At 27.9% G+C, this 22,584-nt stretch overlaps 1 protein-coding gene across 6 annotated transcripts in view; it reads right to left on the bottom strand.

Moving 5' to 3' along the window:
* The window catches only part of LOC132928852 (ADAMTS-like protein 1), a 177,266-nt gene that overhangs the window by 82,040 nt on the left and 72,642 nt on the right, over positions 1 to 22,584 (bottom strand). For all 6 annotated transcript variants that reach the window (XR_009662066.1, XM_060993798.1, XM_060993769.1 and 3 more), the window contains exons 3-6: positions 14,055 to 14,117; positions 12,055 to 12,198; positions 8,441 to 8,668; positions 7,686 to 7,827 (exon numbers count right to left, since the gene is read on the bottom strand). Coding sequence is in view for 5 of the 6 variants with exons in the window: in XM_060993798.1 (XP_060849781.1) it covers positions 7,686 to 7,827; positions 8,441 to 8,668; positions 12,055 to 12,198; positions 14,055 to 14,117 (577 nt within the window). In the remaining variant the exon portion in view is untranslated. The remainder of the gene's footprint in view (positions 1 to 7,685; positions 7,828 to 8,440; positions 8,669 to 12,054; positions 12,199 to 14,054; positions 14,118 to 22,584) is intronic.

The raw sequence follows: 22,584 nt of genomic DNA, 5'->3' as shown, positions 1-22,584 counted from the left end.
TATATTAATATATTTTTCAATTTTAGTCATTATGGATCATAATCGTATGTATTGTTAATGTTATTAAATTATTATTATTATTTTTTGAATATATGCAATCCAAACAGATAGATATATACATTCAATATATTATATTGTAATAAGAAGAGAGAAAATATATAGTTGGAGGTTTAACAAATAAAATCCTTCTTCTACGGTTGGGATTTAAAGGTTATAGATAATTAAATAAAAAGATCACGACACGGCTGGCTTTCTTATGAGTCTGTGACAAAGATTTTCAGAGAGTAAAATTATATGAAAGTTATTTATGAGTGGATTGTGGTGGTCTTCTTGTCTAAATAAATCCATCCATAAAATAGTGTAGCCTCATTTTCAATCGATTTAATGCCAAGGTCACTGTGAAAGGTTAGGTTAGAAACAAAGAGTAGAATATTTATTATTTTACGGAGTGTGATGTTTTGAAATGCTTTTACCTGACTAACATAGTTGTATCCTGCATATTATTATTTTGGTTTGGATAGTGTTTAATATATTAACAGTTTTGTTTTTAGTAACTACGTTATTTTAATACTGTAGAAATAAAACATTAGAATGTAATTTTATTAATTGTTTTTTAATTAGATAATGAAGATTTTGAAAAAATTAATTTTGATAATACTAGAGCTCTATGAATATTTTTACAGTTTTCAAAGGTTTTCCTAGAAAACCATTAGAAAATTAAAAAAAATACATTAGTCCTTTCAAGTGCAAGAGCTCAGAGCACCATCTCAAATAGAATTATGTCTTGGGTAAATCCGATATAAACATAATAATATTATAACGTTGACGTATAAAATGTAATAACGGTCAAATATGCTCAACGTTCCATATAACCATTGTAGCCACAAAACCCGTAATAGTGCGTCTGACTTTAAAGTGGTTATATAATTTGAATTTTATGTTATAATATAGAAGTTCTTCTATGTTTGTAGCATATTATGATGTTGATTATTTCACACTACCTTTGCACCTTACCCTCATTTTAAAGTACGTTAAATATTCGTGCAGTAATAGGTAATAGTTATTATTTTTATTGAACTGTTAATAAAAATTAAGGAACTCGCTGTTGTTGTTTAGTACTCTTTTCTTCCACCGAGAACACTAACGATTATATTTTTTTCATCCAGCCCAATCTATGTAAAATATTAAAATTAAATATTGAAATTAATTAATAACAGCGGCCTAAATTAATAACCTTATAAATTTAATCTTGTTATATCTAATTTAGTATATATACTCGTATGTAGATTCACCTATATTCCTATGTTATAAAGTGGTAATATATTATAAGGAAATGTAAATATTTAATAGCATTATATAATCATTAAAACGAGACATAAAATAATCCACGTGGGAAAGAAAAGTCGTTTTCATGTGATGTTTGCATAAAATAATTGTGAATAAATAATAATTTATTCACGTGCGAGAGTATACAAACAAAAAGATGTGCTCTGCGCAAAAACCAACTAAAATAAATTTATCATTTTAATTTATATAAAAAATATTTTACGGTATGCGATTATATTCAATGAACATAAAAAGCTCTAATCCATGTAAGAGTATTGTTTTCTAAAGTTTAAGTGGATGGATAAGCGCAATGTTTTGTATAAAAATTACCCTTGGTTTTTTAAATTCTGAATTTTTTATTTTTTTAAATTGTTTTTTCCAAATTATCTATCAAACTTTACTTTAATGCGATTAAAATGTAAGAATTGAAAAATCTTGAAATTAAAAAAAACTCAGTGTACCTATAATACATTTTTCATTAACAGAAATTCAATAAATATGAGTACAATGAAAATTATATATGATCACTACCTACTATAATCGTAAAAATTAATATTAGTTTAATACTTTGATAAAGCTATAAATATAATTATGACAGTTTATATCAGTCATTCAGCTATCATAATATATTGATATTATATTATAAATGTTTTAAAATTTTTTTTATTAAAAATAAATTGTAAGTACAAAATATTGAATGTTATTTATAACGATCCGTTGTATTATATTGTGTGCCACGCATAAATATATCCCAGCATACAAACGTCATTGTATCATGCGATAAATATATATAATATTATACACATACATATATATATACTTTATGCGTGTTGTATGTTTGTGTGTTATATGCACTCCTAAAATATGTGGATTAGTTTCCATCGTAAAAATGACGATAATAATTTATGATTTGACATCGGATGTATATTACTGGTAAGAATAATTTACAATAAATCGTATAAGGTAAAATTCAATTGAAAATTTCTATATGTATATAAATACAATATTCCTGCCTTTATCCATTTGTATGAATGCAATAATATATTATAAATGGTGTTCTTAATGTATAAGAGATCATATTATGACGAGGAAAGCATGTGATAGTTGATCAATAATTCAAATGACAACCACAGAAAATTCTCTACGATCAAATTCACAAGCAAATCCATGTATAGTAGTTCACTGAACTTGTAGTGGTATTGGAAGATGGAGAAGGGGAATGGAAGATGTCTATTAATGTTATATTCACCAAGTATGCACATCATGCCATAATGGATTATAATCTGTAATAAGTACTTAAACCATATAGAATACAATTATTTAATTTATACTTATACTCTGGAGGGGTAAGCTTTCAAAAAATGGGTAATTATAGTGAATAATAACCTTAAGTAGCCAATTTGTATGGTGAAATATGTATGCTTAAAAAAATAAAAAAATAACACGATTGACCGAAGATTATTAACTGAAGCATTAACTAAAAAAGTCTTAAATTAGATTATATATTATAGGGAATATAAAAGGTATCTAAAATAAAATATTTTTTGGCTAAAAAGTGTTTTTAAAATATCGATAGAATTAATACATACGAGTATAATAAGTCGACTATAAAATAAGATACGTGATTTAGTATTAAATGTATATATATATTGATAAAATTACACGAATGACTCGAATAGTGAAAATTAAAATAGAAGAAAAATAAAATTTTATTTTCAGCATTCATGTAGTGTCTATTAGAAAAACAAAATATATACAAAATGGTAAATTTATAGAATATACATATATTATATATTATAAAATATGACAAAACACTTTATAGAAGTACCTACGTGAAATTGGAAACTAGAACACATGTGTAAATACGTATATTGTATGTATTAATAACATAAATTATAATTTTGCTTCTTTTTATCATAAAGCAAATGCTACTGCTTGAAATTAAAAAAAAAATAAATTAATATAGTAGTAGTAGTAGTAGAAATTTGTTTTTATTCAACAAAAATATAAATATACTGTGGTAGTGTAGTTAATTAATCAACAATTAAAATAGAATTGTGACAATTAAGTAAGTGCAGTCAATGGAGAACTCCCAATGTTAACCATGTCAAAAAATATATTTAATTAAATGTAATGTATTTATGTATAGAATAATAAATATCATATCTATTTAAATACAAATACGAACGATTTGCATAAAATATACAACATAGATAAAAATAAATTATGCAATAATGTATTAATATATTATTATTAAAACTGTTTGAACTGTTTTATAAAGTATCCCATTTCAAGAATGATTGTGTAAACAAATTCGTTTTAATAAAAATATTATGTACTCGTACACGAAGACGCAATATTGTATATATATATATATATATATATAATAGTTACACAATATACATATTATTCGAAAACCATCGGAATACAAATATGTTTAATTCTAATCTATAATATTATGTCTTATTACAATAATAGAAGACAAACACGACGAGCATATGGTTAAGGAGCTTTGCGGCGTCTTTGGCGCAGATTATATTCGGCTGGGCGTTGTGTATGGATTGGCGCGTATAATATTATATAAACACGGCGACAGGCGTAAGGAATAGGTGGATGGCAGGGGAGGGTGTTGGCACAGTGAAAATACTAGAAGAAAATAAGAAGAAAGTCATACGGCGTATCCGTAAAGAACTTCGCGTGGGGGTGTTCGAAGCCATTAATCACATTACAGGCAGGGGCGATAAGAGGTGACCGAAAAACAGACTGCGCGCGGTACTAGAATTGATTAAAACGTTTTATCATTGTCAGTATTTTTCACGTGGCGGTCAAAAGCCGCCGAAACATAGCCGACCGTTATTACAGGTTCCAGAGTATTATTAGGATTATTGTTCATAATTCGCCCTTTTAGACATAATGAAATCCAACTGTCTGCTGCGTCACCTCTGTAGTTCTATATTGTATTATTTAGTTAGGTAGGTATGTACAATATTATACGTCACTGATAGACGATGGTTTGCACCACCACCGACGTCACCCCTTTACTTTAGTACAGAGTGATTTACCGAGCATTCTCACCTTGTTTTTTTCTTACTTCAGTAAGATAATACTTATGATGTATACTTCAGTAATTTGAAATATAATTTTTGAACTTTTAAATAAACCTTTACTCGAAGACAATATTTTTAAATTCTTGAGATGTTTTGTATTACTTAAGGAGTGTTTTGTAGTAATATAAAATTCGTTTTTTCAAATAAAAACCCCTACCCGTTTTTTAATGTAAATAATTAAGTAAATAATTTTATGAAAATGTTGACATGCCTAAATCAAACGAGTAGTTTATGAGTTGTTTAACTTTATTTACTAAGGATAATAGGTGAATAGATCTATGATAATGGGTTTGAAAGATATGATGGTTTTGGTGAGTTGAAAATTCTTTAGTATATAAAATTAACTTATTAATATTTATAATTTGTAAAAATGGTCAAAGTATAATTTTTTGTAAAACCTTTAATGACTTTTTTCCTTAATATAAATATTTGAATAACTGTAAAACTACTTGTTCGAATTTTAAATAATGTACATCAAAATTAATCAAAAAAAAGTTCACTAAATATTTACTGTAAATAAGAAGAGAGTGGTTTGTTTGAAAAATATAAGTTTATATCCCTACATGACGATCCTTACAATGTTTGGTGAATCACTCTGTATATACCTATAACATAATATATATACACCAATCAGTGCAGCAGTGCGTGCCATAATATTATTATGACCCCGACCCTGACCTCCGAGTACCATTGCTCGTGCGCGTAGACGTTCATCATAATATGACATAAATTGACGGCTGATTACGATTATCGTATCAAACAAAGGAAAACTGTTTTTTGATCTCCTAAACCGAAAAAAATAAGGTAGGTAAGTAGGGTACCACTCGCCGTTCATATTTCATAGGGTGTTGTGTGGGTCACTATTAGAGGTGTGTTAAATTTGAATTCAAAGATATATTATTGTACATGAAAAACGATTCTGACCAGTGAGTGGAAACGGTCTACCAGCCTATATTACTAAGTGATATGTTTTTTTGATAAAGTCACTTATTTTACTTTTAGTATTAGGTTTACGAGTAGTAGGTTGATATAATTTTTTTCGAAAATATTTTATTTACTATATTATTAATTTTTAATTTGTATAATAATATGTGTGGATGGTTACCACATTATTTCAATTTCTAACTATATTAACTCAAAATGTAATAACATCTTTCTGTAAATACCATTAAACAGTAAAATAGATTAATAGTACTAAGAAATAGATAACATTTTAAAATAATTCAAAAATGTTATTGCGTATAGTAAAATTCATAATAATATAAAATACATAAAGTTTAAGGTTCCACGAAAAAATGTTTTTAATTATAAGAATAACTAAAAAATTGTTATTTATTGTTTAAATGTATAAATTTTAACTTTAAATGCATATGAAAAAAATGTGTGCCTATGTATTTTTAATATTTTTACACAGACAAAAATAATATTTGTGTGATTTTGTACCATTTTTGAAAATCAGAGCATTTTATCGACACTTATTGTGTGTTCGTTCACAAAAAAAAATTAAATTAAAAACATCATTGTAAAATCAAATAAATCAATATATTAATCGCTCCGCTTAGAATCTAAAATACTAAGAGAAGGGTGAGGTTAATTACTTTAAATTTCACTTATTTTCATTAATTTCTAAAAATGTTGTGTGTGATGTTTTTAAATTTTTCCTAATTGTGCCTATACTCCTATATCGTATGTATTTAAGGTAGTTAGTTTAATACCCATACATCAGTTCCCAGTTCCCACTATCACAATTAGTTATTAATGAAGTAATATTCTACGGACTGACCATACTTTCCAATTAAAATATAATTATTTATTTTTTTTTAAAACAAATCAAATAGACCTTATTTTCTATCAGTTATAGTAAGTTCCTATTAAGTTTTCATTACGATTTGCTTTAACGCCATATTAATAAATAAATAAATGATCGTAAACCATTCATCATTATAAAAATTAATATATAAAAATAAACTTTTAATCTAATAGTAAACCTTTTTTTTGTTTTGTTTTTTTTTTAAATTTTATTTTGGTCACATCAGCAACCATTTTGTTTGGAGCACTGGAATGGTTTCAGATTATCCCCATATTTACCATGCAAAGTTCAGGATAATTATTTTAAAACACTTTTACTCTTAGTCATGTTTAACGTAACTTCAAAAAAAGTGGGCAAGTGGGTATCGCTCTGCTGTATAGTAGAGATGGAGAGTAGGTCACTGGTCACTATAATGAATGTGTTAAATTTGAATGAAATTATAGGTATCATTGTATACGAAAAACGTTTCTGAACGAAGATGATTTGTCAGTCAATGATAATTAGTAGAATATATTATATTATTACCTATATTTAAATTGTAATATATCGTGATTTTACGCGATTTCGTAAAAAATTAAATTTCATACGCTCATAAAATTTTTTCTATATTTACGTTGGAATTTTTTTTTACACTTACTTGAAGAAAAACTTATGGATAACCTTGTATTGAGTTTATTAACCTTAGGTATAAATCACAAAAATTTTATGAATTTTCAACTTCAAAATTAATTGCAAATTTTCGCGGTTTTGATATATTTTATAAACATTTGAACTTTAAATGCTTATAAACAAAAATTGTGACTAACGATATTTGATTTTTTTTTACTATGATAATTACAACTTATAATAAACCTTGTATTAAATATTTTTAGATAGCCAATTTTTTTATAGTTATTTTAAAAAAAAAAACATAGAAAAATCAAAAAATTTCAATTGTCTATAAATATGTTAAAATTGTAAAATATTTTGAAAATGTAATCGTAATTAGATAATGTTAATATAAACATTTGGTGAAAATTTCAAGTATTTACAATGATTCATTTTTGAGTTACAGCAAAATCAAAAAATCAATTTTGTCGATAAGTGGTTATGCTTAAAAATTTCCATTTTTCCGTTATTTTTTCAGGGTTTTTCCTGACGCTTTTGAAAACTACTGAATTTTTTTTTACTTTTGACCCCCCAAAGTACCAACTAGATGAATTTTCCTTTTCAAAGATGAGCTTAAGTCAAAAATAAAAGCATTATTACTACTCCAAAAACGTGATGACAGACACAAAATAAAAACACACATCTTTATAGAACCAATACATTCATCACTCCGTTCAGAATCTAAAATAAACATCATATTTAGTGTATTTAGCATTTAGTCTCGCGTATTAAATAACTTTTTGGATCGTGGATACAACTCGTTTTTAATTTTTACCAACGTCAGTCGCACTCACCTCCGCCGCAAGACACCGAACAGCCTGTGCCTATTTTTCCCCAGCGGTGTAAATCCTTGGAACACGACGTACCATCTCCGCCGCAGACTCCGCACTCATCTACGCTGGCCTTTGATCCGATTTCTAAATTGCAGCCGACTCTCTGTGAAAAATGTAATATATGCCATGTGTTATCATAGTTTCAGTGGAAGGTCAACTAATTATTACTGTCGTAAACATACTAAACTATATTAGTATATTACAGTGAGGCATTGCTTCAGAGCTTTTGGTCTTTCAAGTTGTATAACATAGAATAATATTACACGGCTATGATATATTAAATAAAAATCGAGCGTAGTCCACAGTTTTTCATCGTGAAGTGGATTATGAACATAGTTTATTCGAATTATCATATTAATCTTAGGTGAGTTTAAAATGTTATAATTCCATCATGCATGTCATCACCATAGTTTTATACTGGTTGATATTGAGTTCTCTTAAAATCTATATTTACATACATATTCATAGACTTTTTTACACATTATTTACTATACTTAAGTTGGAAAACTTGGTTTTTTCCATATACTATATTAATTGATAACCATTATTGATTTTAAAATATCTAAACATTAACTTAACTATCAACTGACTCTAGTAATTTTTCTTTCATTAACTTGTCCCCCTTTAAATGAGTTGTATTTTTAAGGAGCATGCGTTATTTATATTATAATTTATAACATTATGTATACCAAATTTACGCCGTTTCTGGATCTCACCTGACACACGCCGTCGATGCACATGTCCAATGATCCCAATCTACACCTGGTGCCATCTCGCACCCTCGGGGCCATTTCTTCCACTCGGCCCTTGGAGTCGACGCACATCAGCGTGCAAGGGCTTTCTTCATCGTAATAAGGGTGCCATTCTACAGTCTCGCCATCGTACGGCTGGTCGTTGTAGGCTGAACACTGCACCGCTCGGAAATCCAATCCGTCGGGACACGGCTGTAGAGGAAAAAAATATTAGTAACAAAATGTATAAAATTACCTTTAAAATGACAAAGTGGTTTCAATAAAAAAATATCGTAAATACGCGAGCGAACGCCCCTAAAGAACAAGGATTTGAAATCGCTATTATTATTTGTAAGAAAATGATTTTGACGTTTGGCAATAGGTTAAAAACATCCAAAAAGTAGCACATTCTTTCGACTAAGAATCGAGTTCATTTTAAAATCGTATTCGATCACGGTTGTTTTCGTTGTTGTTACGTTTGTTTCCAGACGTTTTCCACTGGTGCTACGAAATTTATGACTACCGTAATGGTGTACGAAACTCAAGTATTATAATACGAGTATGTGATATATAGTATAAAATATTTTTTCCATCTTAATCGATATTTAAAAAACAATTTGTATGTACAAAGGAAAAACATTTGGAATAATAGAATATATATTAAAATAAAGTGAACGTGTGTATAAAAGTATACTATATAGGATATATATTATATAGTATGTTACAAAGTACCTACACACTACTACACTTCAGCGGGTTGTTTCAATCTCCGAACGAGGAAGTTCTCATGCGCATAAATCACGGTGTTAAAAACAAAGCTTAGAAAAGTTGGTTCGTTTACAACTTTCTTTATAATGTGTAAAACGAAATTAGTTTATACAAGTCAATAAGTGTCAATAACCTTACCAAAAATAGGTTGTTTTCTAGTTTTTTTTTTGTTACACATATTTAAGTATTAATAAAATTTAAGTTATAATACAAAATTATCAAAATTATAACTAGCAGCTACGGTACAGTTAGTATACTACGGTATTGTCATAAACCATTAAAATAATCGAGTATTATTAATATTATTATGCATAAGTTATGTATTATCGTCAAATAATATCCAACACGTTAAAACATATTAAATTCAGTTACCTAGGTTGTTATGCGAAATTATATAAATTTAATATTACGACTGGTAAATTAATATTAATTGTATCTGTATGAAAAAATATTTTTTATTTGTAATAATGTATGATATGTCCTATATATTTATGTAAAAATATTTGAAATGAGATATAGTAAGTTATGATACAACAATTAATTCTAGAATTAAAAATAAGTTAGAACTACAAAGACGTAAAGTTGAAATTTGAATTAAATTGGCTTTAGGTGCCTATACGGCTATACATGTTGAGATTAATAAAGGTTTAATATAAGGTACACATTAAAACAATTCTAGTAAACTCTACACGACTGTTCTAATGAATTATTTGTATATACAAACTCAAGACGATGATGACTTAAGCCGTACTTTAAACGCAAACTTTTATCAATAATTTATCAAAATTCGTGAGTAAAGTAACAACAAAATCTTTATTTTACACCAGTAAAACAAAATGTTGTATTATAAACCAGACAAGTTTCTTATTAATGCTAGTTTTTCCTTTTTAAATCGTTAAATCACCCCAAATAATATATATAATATTTACACACTTTATACACAATTTATAAAACTCGCGCTATTGGTCTAAAAAATGGCGATGGCTATTCAATACAAATACAAAATATAAATGTAGATAAACATAAAAAAAATGTCAAATGATTACAAGAAAAAAAACCATCTAAAGTGGTGTTTTATGTGATGAATGTATAACTACTGCGTTCAATTGTAAATCGAGACAATTTTTATAAGTAACGAAAAGAAATAAAAGCCGATTTATTACTCGATCATTGTCATTAAAAATGAATAAATCCGGTAAATTGAAGTGTATCAGGCTCTATACAGTCTAGACACATATATTATCAATGATACAGCAATAATTCATCTGTAAAATAATATAATAAATAATAATTTCAAAAATGATTGTTGTAAGCCTTGTTTGTACTAAAATCATAATATTGTCATGGTATGTTTTTATTTATACTACCTATATATTATTGGCTCCAAAACAAAGAACAAATTATTTTTTTTAAATCAGGTACCGAAACCAATTTGCCAAATGCTGTCTAAAATAATATTAATCTTTAGATCAAACCATAAAACATTTATTAAATATTAAAATATTCGACCACATGCTAATTTTTTATAATATGCACTATTGTAGACTAGTGATAGGATTGATAAGAAATTTAAAAAAAAATAGCTTATACAAATGTTAAGAATTTTTTTTTTATTATATGATAATATTGATTTGATATCGTTAACCATACGTACGAATCTTTAAATAGTCTCAAAATGGATAATATTGTTCGAACAATATTATAATTTGTCTAATAGTTTGTAGAAGAAAACTCAAGTTAAAATATTAAGTTATCATATCTCCAGTATGGTGGCATCATAATATCGGCTCAACTGTCTATGTTTGTACTAACAAGTATAATTTACTACAGAAAAGTCATAGTTTAGTTTCGCAATACTTGCGGGGCCTGAAGATTAAAACTATAATGATTAGATTCCAATAACAAGGAATGATCCACCATGCTCCTGATTACCTTTTGAAATTAATATCGTGAAGTACAAACGCCGAGGGTTGTATATAAGAAATTACGTACAAAACATATTTGTGCACATAGCGAGGGAAATGGATGCCAAAATTACAACGAGCCAAACGCGTAATGAATGAAGACGACCTGGAAAAGTCATACTTGGAATTAAATCATTTAGACGATGATTATGTGGTATTAGAACATTGTTGAAAATTAATGGTATTATTCACGTAATTTCCCGTATTTTCGTCTAATGATTATCTTTATAAAGACAAGAAACCTGCATGGTAGTAAAGTTTTTTGAGTTTGTATATGATTCGTTATTAATAAACTAATATGTATACGTAATTAGTAATTAAAATAAATGAGAAACGACAGAAAGTAATTTCAAGTCATATACCTATTTATGGTTTAACTATCGTAAATTATTAGACAGATATCAATTAAATATTTTATCATATTAATATTCATTAGAGATTACGGTGTTTTTTGTGAATTATTTAATGAAAATTGTAAAAATACATTGTTATTATTTTGTAATAATTAGTAAAATACTACGTTTATTTTTGTTGGTTTTATAAATTTAGTAAATTAATTAAATTAATAATTTAGTAAATATAGTGATAGCGTAATGAGAAAATCTCGAGTCTTTATGTTTTAACAAACTTGAAAAACTGTGTAATATGCAAAATAAAATGAACTAGTATCATAGTATTTGTAATAAATTGTTATTTTAAAAATACATAATTCCACTGAGAAATTTTTAAAATACTAAAAATACGCTGTTTTTTTCAATTATAACATTGTCAAACAAAGGTTGTTTCGTAAATAGGTATTTTAATTATTATTACGAAAACTTAATAAGAAAAAACTATAGTACACTATTACAACTGTTATCGAATTACCTCCATGTTGCAGATTTTGTATCTGACGTGGTGACCTTTACAGCCAACTACTGCATTGCACCTTCGTAGTTGATAAGTGGCTCCACCATCGCACGTTCTCGAACAAGACGACCACTCGGACCAGGGTGACCACGAGTTTTCATACTATAAAAAAAAAAATATTTATTTAGCATAATATTATTTAACAGATATATTATAACATATAAAGTTATTCAACTTTTAAATTATAACGATTTTATCATATAAATAGAAAAATAATATTTAATACAAAAGTTTTTTTATTTAGAAATATCTAAATAACTAGTATTTATTCTAGTATTTTATGAAGGGTTTTTACGGTAATATTTATAAATTCAAATAGGAACCTATACTTTTTTCGTTATCCTAATGTGATAAATAATTTTGTTTGGAGTTTTTCGATAAGTACATAAAAATCGAAATTCGGACGAGTAGTTTATGACTTATATAAAGTTTTAATGAGCGGAGTGGAGTGTTACGAGGATACTCCGCTAAATGTTGGTCTTCTACATTCCTCATCTAAACATAAAATACTTATAAGTATTATTACTCATAAACTACACATTCGAATTTTGATTTTAATACAGCTAAAAAAATACTCCGAAAAAAATCCTTCACATTATGGTTGCAAAAAAGTATTGGTTAACATTTGAAATTTTAAAGTTGACTCCCAAAACCTCCCTATAAATATTATAATAAAATATAAAATCAATAATTATTTTAGATATTTTAAAATAAAATTTTTTTCTTTTTTTATGAATATTTTATATTTATATGACATAATTCCTTTGATTAATTTATTCCTAGAATTTTAGTTAAAAGATTTACAGCCCTCCTCTTTGGATCCGTTGTGTATTATACACCAGAGTGTAATTCACCAAGCATATTCACCTCTATTAATTCCTTCATTTTGCAATTATATAAATTCTGACTTTTGGATTTTTAAGAAAATTTGAAAATATGGTTTTTAAGTTTAATTAAAAATTAAAATTTTATTAAATGCGTTTTTAATGGAAAATAAGAGTTTGAGTTATTTAACACTTGTCTATTTACGTTTCATTCTGTATATGTTTACATCGAAATGTCAAAATTATATAGGTAATATTATAATTTTATCTCCTCCCTACTATTATAATATTATTGAAATTATTGATACAACGTCATAATAATACATTTCATTTATTATATTATGTTTTAATATATTTGTATTAGTATTATGTCGAATTAAAATCGTTACGTATAACGCTTTGGATATACCAGACCTATACGCTCGAGAGACTACGCGACATAAATTAAATATTGCAGAAATACGCCCGAGAGAATCGATTAGTGCCCCATTTATAATTTAGTCATCTGAACAGTCCAAACTTCAAATGTGACGCGTTGTCGTATATGCGCACTTTATATACCCGCTGTCAACTGCTGTCACTGTATACGGTATATAATGTATATTATAGTCGCATCCACCCGTTGACTTTGAAATTCACCCCAAAATGCGCTTCAGGTGTGTAATAATATTATATAATATTGTCCATTTAATACAAGCGTAGGTGTGCGCGTTTAGACTGTGAAATGAAATATGCACGTATAAAAATGGAAGCTTACGGTGACGATAATAATATTTAATGTAGTGAAATGGAAAAAAATCTCGTTAATAAATCCGATGTGTCGGTAGGTAGGTATATATAGCGTATACCTAACCTACGAATACATTATATTCTGTGTGCCTGTGGTCGAGAGAAAAATATAAATACCGTAATATTAATACGTATATATTGCCTAGTAAATTATGAAGGTCGTTGTAAAAAAATAACTGACTGCAGGGGCGCTATATAAATATATATAATATTGTTTTTAATAACATGCTTTGATGGATATTAAAACCTTAACACGACTTAACTGCGTAGGCATTAAACGCGCGCATGTATCTATTTATAGTGTTACATATATATATATCTATGGATTAGAAATAAATTACTTACGTCGTCCATATAAGACGTGTTCGAGTTTGCAGAGTTCCAAGCTCTGACCGTCGATAGTATTAACTGAAAAATAAAACGGAAAATATATCATAATAACACAATAAATAAATAATAATAGTAATAATAATAATAAACACAGTACAAAAAAGTGAAATATATATAAAAAAAAAATATATTTTTTTCATATATAATATATAAAGACAGAAATCGCATCAATAAATAATTTTTTTCCGCGCTGCCGGAGGAGGTTCAGTATAAAAGCAAAGTTTTGGTTGTACGAAATCTATCGCGCGGTTCCTGATGCACATGCGTGGCAAAAGTATGCCGAGTCACGAGGAACAATAAAGAAGGGAAAACAACTTTTTCTCTTTTTTTTTTCACTCGTATCGGAAACATATATAATATGAAGACAAAAAATAAATTTTATGATCGATGTACAATACACGTGTAGTGTGGCGATGGTAGAAATCGTATTATATTCGCTATCCGATTTGATATTCCAGACGGAAGTAATATTTATTGCTGCTTGCGCGATCTCCTGAAAATCCCAAAACGGCATAGCGGTGAAAACGTTACATTTCTCCGACCACGAGATATACCTATGGTGTATACAAATAATATAATATATAAGTCACTTCAATTACACACGATATTCATTTTTCCTTCGCACGTTCCGTTTATAAATCTAAAATATTATACTGCACCGCATTAAGATTTTTTTGTAAAATTACCTATTACCCTTTATTATCTACTAAAGTAAGGAAAAAAAAGAGAGCAATCTGACCAACTGCTGAAAATTATCGGATAACAAATGGAGGAAAAAAAAACAAAGTAATACTTAAAAGAATAAATTATTACTGATTTTACGAGTATATAGCTATTAAAATAAATCATCTTTAAAGAAAAAACAAAACATTGATATTGCAATCATACATATTAAAATTTCTTTATTAGTAAAAAATATAAAATAATAATAATAAAAAAAATGTAATTCGAGTTTGTTGTTTTATAATATTATAAATTATCATATTATAGTGTGATTTAACAACTTCAAAATAAAATTAACAAAACATTTATATAATATAAATATATATATTATATATTATATATATATTATAAATATTTATGTGTTTTATTTTATTGGTTTTTAAAAATTATTTTTTTGGGACGTGGGTGACTGTGTAATTTGTTGTTAAAAATAACGTAATTATAGGTACAACTTGCCACTCAACTACTGTTTTTCTTCATTAAAACGAGTACTATAATTTCAACGTAACATTATTATATTACTTTATATGCCTGTTTTTTAAAAGGTCATAAGTAGGTAATTATGACAAATTAAAAAAAAAACAACCTAAAAATTATTAAAATGTGTTTGAAAACATTATCAATGGAATAGTACACGAGTGGTACCAAAAAGTCCAATGGCGTATTTAGGATTTGTTTAAGGAAATATTATGACTAAAATTGTCGATGCCAAACGTCTCAGAATTGTATTAACTAGGTACTGATAAAATGATAACCGGAAAAAACCCAACTATAAATATAAAAAAAATAGTTGAAAAAGAGGGGTCAAGGGGGAGATAAGGAGATTTCTAATCTTACGCCATAAATATGCTACTCAGTAGCAGCTACTGAATAACTAATAAGTCACTACCTACCACTCTTAGTATATTTACTAATTCATTTTAATTTATATTAAATTCATATACATACAGGGTGTCCCAAAAAGAACGATTTTTTTTTTAAAATAAGTTGTCATTTGTTTTGTTTTTATGTTCACAATATATATATATACATTTTCCTCATCATTTTTTTAATCTATAATTATTTCCGTTTGTCGTCGTGTTATCAGATTTTTCCAAGTGTCACCATGGACCGAATGTCAATTGAAATACGTGTGTTGGTTGTTAAGACTTTTTACCAATCTAACGCAAGGTACGGTGACTGTGCGACGACTTCGTATGTTTTCGGACGGGACATTGCTCCTAATGTGTCATCGATTCGTCAAATAATAAAAAAATTGAAAAACTGGTTCAACTGTTGATCTCAAAAGTCCCAGTTAGGTTAAAGTGTCCTCGTGAAACTCATCAGAGAAAAACGAGAGGCAGTTATTGTTAATTTTCTCGACTGCACTTTGGCCTGTCAACAAACTAGTGGAGGACAATTGAATAATATTATTTTTCATACATAAACCGCATGTTATACTGAAACTGTACATATCCTTTTTTTGTAATTTTTTGAAAAATAAAATGTTTTTTTAGTTAATTTAAAAAGAATTATTTTTGGGACGCTGTATATATATGATATATATATATATCTTCAATGCAGCGTTTTTTGTTGTTCAGACATTTAAAACAACTCGAGTAGTGATTCAATAGAGCATAATATTTAAAAGCTAATGCATTTTTACAAATTAGATATGAATTTTATATAATTAAACATCCCTAAATTTAGAGTTGTGTTCTATTAGGAAAAAAACAAACATGGACATTTTAAGGACAAGTGGCGTAACATAGATTAGTACACGTATTGGATGTTTATAATTTTATACTGTTTTATAGTATATCAAATTTCATTTTCTCATTTCTAATTTTCTATGTTCATAATATTAATTGACGCCTAAATGTATTACTACACAGACTATAATAATAAATAACTAATAGTAACTATAATAATAAACTATGAATTATTGTTTTTTGCATAATAATCGGACCGTATAATATATAAGACAAAAAACAACGTATGGTGTATTTATTTTGTCTTTCATTAAAAATATTATCATACGTACAACGTACGAATGTCTTATGCATATTTTTGTTTAATATTGTGTATTATTTGATATTCATAAAAGGCTGTCGTACATAGATTAGATGCATAATATGTACATTTTGGTTAGACTAATGTTTATGAGAACTTGGTGATATTGTTATGTTCGCAGAATTTAATTCCAAATGGGAGATGCACGCTAAATGCACTGTTGTACGTATTATGTTAATATATAAATAATGTAGACAGAGAGAAACGTTCAAATGTATTCAATAATATATACATTATACACACAAATACGTCGGAAAGGGTTGAGTACAGGCGGTGTTAGAGCTGTACTAATCTTATTTATAGGCATAATTATACCATTTCTCTCTCATTCGGCCTATGGAAGACTACAGAAATAATATACTCTCATAGTCTCATCTGTTGAGATTTAATTGTAATACAGCGCCATAGCCAACGTATTTTATACACATTTCAGTGTCATATTCAGTAGGAGAATCAGGAGAAATATTGGCGAAAATTAAAATTACGTATTTTAAAAACATTATATACCTAATACATTCAGTATTAAATTGTTTATTGGTGCCATAATGCTAGAAAAGCTGGATAATTTTTTTTAACTAGTTAAATTAATATAGATAAATTGAAATTAATAGAAATTAATTAATTAACCATGAAAATTAAAAACCATCGAGCTTAGAAATAAGTATTGTTGAAGGTGTATATTACAAAAATATTAAAATATTTGAAAAAGCAACATTTTGATGAAGTTAAATATTATTATATAAACTATTATAACTCATATAAGAAGTTTCTGAGTTATTGAACTTTATATGTGCTAAGGATAATAATAGGTATAGATTTAAAATAAATTATGTTTATGATTTATTTTAAGGACTTTTCCTTAGCATAAACAATTTAAAAACGTATAATCATTCAAATTTCGACTAAGATAAAAGTTTTGAAAAAAAAATCATATACTTGCATATTTATTTTGGAAAAAATTTTAATTTTCCACTAGACACTGTATTCTTAAATACACTATAAAAACTTAACTATCTCATTATGTGGTGTTTATATATATATGTTAATGATATTATTTATTTTATAAGTTTTATTAAAAACCATAGTTTGAATTTATTTTCATCATTAATTAATTTAAAACGGAGTGGGCATGTTTATGCTTAGTTAATCACGTTACGCATTAAGATAGATATAATACACAATTTTAATCAACGTGTATGTATATGATAGAAAAAAAACTTAAATGTTAAACTAGCAGAAGAATCGATAAGGTCGCTCTAGTAAGTAGTTATAATACATCGGTTTACGTATAATATATTGGAACTGTCTGTGTTTGTATATGCATAACACGTGGATATAATGCAAAACACGTGTATAAAGGACGGACAAGAAGAGATAAAAAGTACGATGTGAAAAACAAGTATTAAAATATTGTATACGTTATTATCAGTAGTAGCAGCAGTAGAAAAAAACTGTTTTCCATTATTCGGATTTAGCGTATGCGCAGCGTGTGTTAATCGAACACAATTCCGAGCCGAAAAATCCCGCGAATTCGGGTGCGGGTGGTAGGGCACCACATGAACCCTCGTAATTGACCGACAAAACGGAATAAAATAACCGAACTAACACGGAAAACCCGAAAAAATACCGTACATAATACGCGCTTATAAAAGTGAGTTTTACCTATTTAAATATTATGTAAACAAAATGTCGTTTTGCATGTTCCTGAAAGAGTTGCGTACTTTATACAATTCACAAAGTCGAGCGGAAAGGTCGAAAACGGTATCTATATAATATTATGTAATAATAAAAAACAATTAAACGTAGCTATATATAGCTGGGTTTTCGCGACCTGTTGACGCGCGGTCGTAGTTTTGGAAATTGAATCGCCTGAACAATATATAACACGGCGGTGGCTTAATGAACCATCGTTTGTGTTTTTCGTTAATGTGCCCGTCGTCGAGCAATATCCGCCGTGGTGCGTCGTCGTCATCGTATATAATGCAAGTGGGTACACAATATTATTATAAATACCCAGGTCAAAATATTAATATTTAATTATTGTTATCGCGGTCGCCGCGATCGTGTTTATTATTATAATTAGTAGTACTATAGTAGCAGTAGTCATAGCGTGGGAGTAGAGGCTGAGTAGTTTAGTAGTAGTGTATATAGTTCACGTAGTCACAGCGAAAAGACGAACCTGTAGTGCTATCTTTTAATAAGATCTCCTTTATAATGAAGAGCCCCGCACATAAAAGCTTTTGAAATCCAACTCCGCGGTTGCCGGAGTTTGCGAGTTTGGTCTAATGAGGTCTCCCTTTATTATTATTATTATTATTGTAATTCGCCTGCGAAAACCGAACGAAAAGTCATGTTGCGAAAACAGCAGTGTACACTGTACAATAAGTACCTATGGGGTATACCTATGTAAACCCTGTTAATAGCTATCGTTGTAGATTGTAATATTCTAACCGGTTGGCGCATCCGAATCGTACATGGCAGATAAAGATTACAAATCATAACACGTGAATTGCATGCGAGATTTATTCTTAGTACTTCCGAGTTGCGTACAACATAATTATTTTGACATATTATCAAAATAGGTTTTTGCTTAATATATCGATAATATATTTTAGTAATATATTGATGACATTTTATAGTATAAGCATATTATCAATTATTATGGATAAAAAACATTTAATGACTAGAAGTAATAGGTATGTGTGGAAAAATTCATAAAAAACATAATGCCGAGATAAATAATATGTAAAAAGCCTTAGGCCCGTTTCACGTGAGCGTGTATCATACGCGACGTATCGTACGCGCGCGTTTTGGTTACACTGGGTAAATACATACGCGCCACTCCGACGATGGCGCTTTTCCCTCGCCGGTATGGCGCGTATGAACTCAATCAATGTAAACTAAAAAACGCACGCGTACGATACGTCGCGTATGTTACGCGCCCATGTAACACGGTTGAAGTTCGTTGCCAATTAATAGGTATAAACTTATACGTTTTCATCAAAAAATTTAATTTATAAACTAACCTTTAAAATGTATCCAATAGTATATTATAGGTAGGTATATATTATTAAATATTAGTAATATACTTGTATACATTAAATAATTATATACCTTTACTTAGGTATTATAATCAACATATATTACATACAACAATATTAATGTATATAATATTGAGTACGGGTTTAAAGTTTTTTAACACGCCACGAAGTTAAATTTTGTTGTGAAATTTTACAATTGTATTGCATGATATGAAAATCAGGCATACAATATGTTTGTGACCAATAAAAAAACTCGCATCACGCAATTCGAGAATTCGACCACAATTTGAGTTTATTTGCGCGTTTAGTCTCGTAGTACACAGGACTTTATTATTTGATTTGAGCCGTTTTGTACTGCGCGATAATATTATACTTTATTATTAGCACATTCGCATAGTGCCATATACGTCAATCAAAATGATCAATGATAATGTAATCGTTAACAAGAATTTCAATTAAGTTATACTTAACAATTATCTAATTAATACAATTATTACTCAAGTACTTACGAGATGGACACTTATAATTTTTTTTAAATTTTTTAGTCTTACTAAACGAACAACATACTATATTTTAATTTGAACATTAACTGTTTTGTATTATCATGATTATTATCATTTCGTTGTATTCGTTCTTATAAAGACACAAAACGCACTAAAAATGTATTATTATAAGCTATGAAGACCAGTATGAAGTATGATATTCATTAAGATAATATAGAACTAAGAACATTATTATTATATTAATAAGTTGATTACTGAGTGATTGACGATTAGTTAGATCTTTTTTGTTAAAATAAAATGTATATGTTACTGTGAATGTCTGCAATTGGTGAGTGCTGACAATCACCTAGTCCTAGTGAATGTCAACATACACCTACCAAATTGGTGAATATTGAAAAATTTAAATAATATAGATGTGTACTAGTGGATGTTGACATTTACATTAGGATTTTGGTCAATGTTAACATATACAACACGGTTTTGGTTAATGTTGACATAGGTTACGTATTCCCACATAATATTATAGTATAGTACTATAGACAATAATATGTTTAGTTATAAATATTAACAATTACTTTTGATTACTTATGATTATTATTATTGAACAAAATTATACCTGTATTAATAATTCGAATTATTTTACCGTACAAAAATTATTATTTTAAAAAAACGGCGAAAATTGTTCTGTTTATTGCAACATGAAAAACTATCATGACATTTTGAACTGCATAAAATGCCAACATTTCTACAACCACATTTTTTTGTGATGCGCTTTGTTTTACAATTACATCGTGTATAGGTAGTTACTAAAATATTAGATAAGATCAGATAAAATAATATCGGCATTACCAACATTCATCAATATCGTTATATAAATGTCGACATTCGCTAGTAAATGTTTACAAACAGTACAAATTTAATCAATATGCCAACATTCACCAACGACTTTGGTGTATGACGACATTAACCGGCGACTGTCAGCACTCACCAATTGCGGACATTCGCTGTAACATATATAGTTTATACATATACAATATATTTTCGTATTAAAAATGTTAATAGCTGATTTGCAGCTAATATTATTTGACAACGCACTACTTGATTTATAATATAGGGCAACACAATGATATATTATTTGCGCCAAAATGTGTATGACAAAGTGCTAATTTAATATCACCTTTTTATACCCAATATATGACATAAACGCATAAGATATAAAAAATAAATATTATTTGCACCAATAGTCGATAAATTATAATATATAAATCTATTATTATGAAAATGAAAATGGTCAATCAATCTTACTAATGGCCTTGCGCGTAATTATTTGTAAATAAAAGGTAACTCCTATATGTGCATTTACTGTTACTATAATATTGAATTATTGAATGCAATATATTATAACTATAATATTATTTTGTTATTATAACTCCTCCTATTTTGCATACATGCTATCTCAGTGTTTTTTATTTACTTTGCGCGTAACACAAGACACAGTAAACACAACAAACGCTGTTAGATTTGAGCTCACAAAATAAAACATTTTTATATAATCGCCTTCTTCTTGTTTGTATTACAATAATGATATTATGCTTTCCAAATCTCGTTCGCACGAGTTTGCTTTACCGGGTTACACTATAAACCGTTTTTAAACCATAACGGCTCGCGTACAAGAGACATGATTATTTTGAAAGCAATAAAATTAAAAAATATTTTTTGGTTGCGTTCAAGACGTATCTGGTCTTTGGCAACTACGGAGTATGGACCCGTATTCAAGAAGAGAACTAACAATGGTAAAATTATAAAGTACAAATATATAAATATTAAAGTATTGCATTGATTTATGGGTATACTGAACGAAAAAGAAGAGGTAGTTTTCAACTGACTAAAAGTTGACTACTTTAATTTCTTTCGTGGACATTGGAAATCATAAGGAAAAAACAGAACCCCTATTATGCCTAAAATTAATTACAGAAAACTTCACTAAGACCAAGCACACCATTGTCCGTTGTTCTAATTGCACTAAAGCTTCAAATAAATTTAACATCCCGGATAATTTATTCGAAGCAGTTATTGGTCCGTATTGTCAGATACAAAAATAATAATTTCTTGTTTTCAAGAAATCAAAATGTGTAACTCGTGTTACTCATGTAGTTGAGGGTATTA

The sequence above is a fragment of the Rhopalosiphum padi genome, chromosome 1 (genome assembly GCF_020882245.1).
Source record: "Rhopalosiphum padi isolate XX-2018 chromosome 1, ASM2088224v1, whole genome shotgun sequence".
Lineage (NCBI taxonomy): Eukaryota > Metazoa > Arthropoda > Insecta > Hemiptera > Aphididae > Rhopalosiphum > Rhopalosiphum padi.
This window is presented reverse-complemented; position numbering and strand designations above follow the sequence as displayed.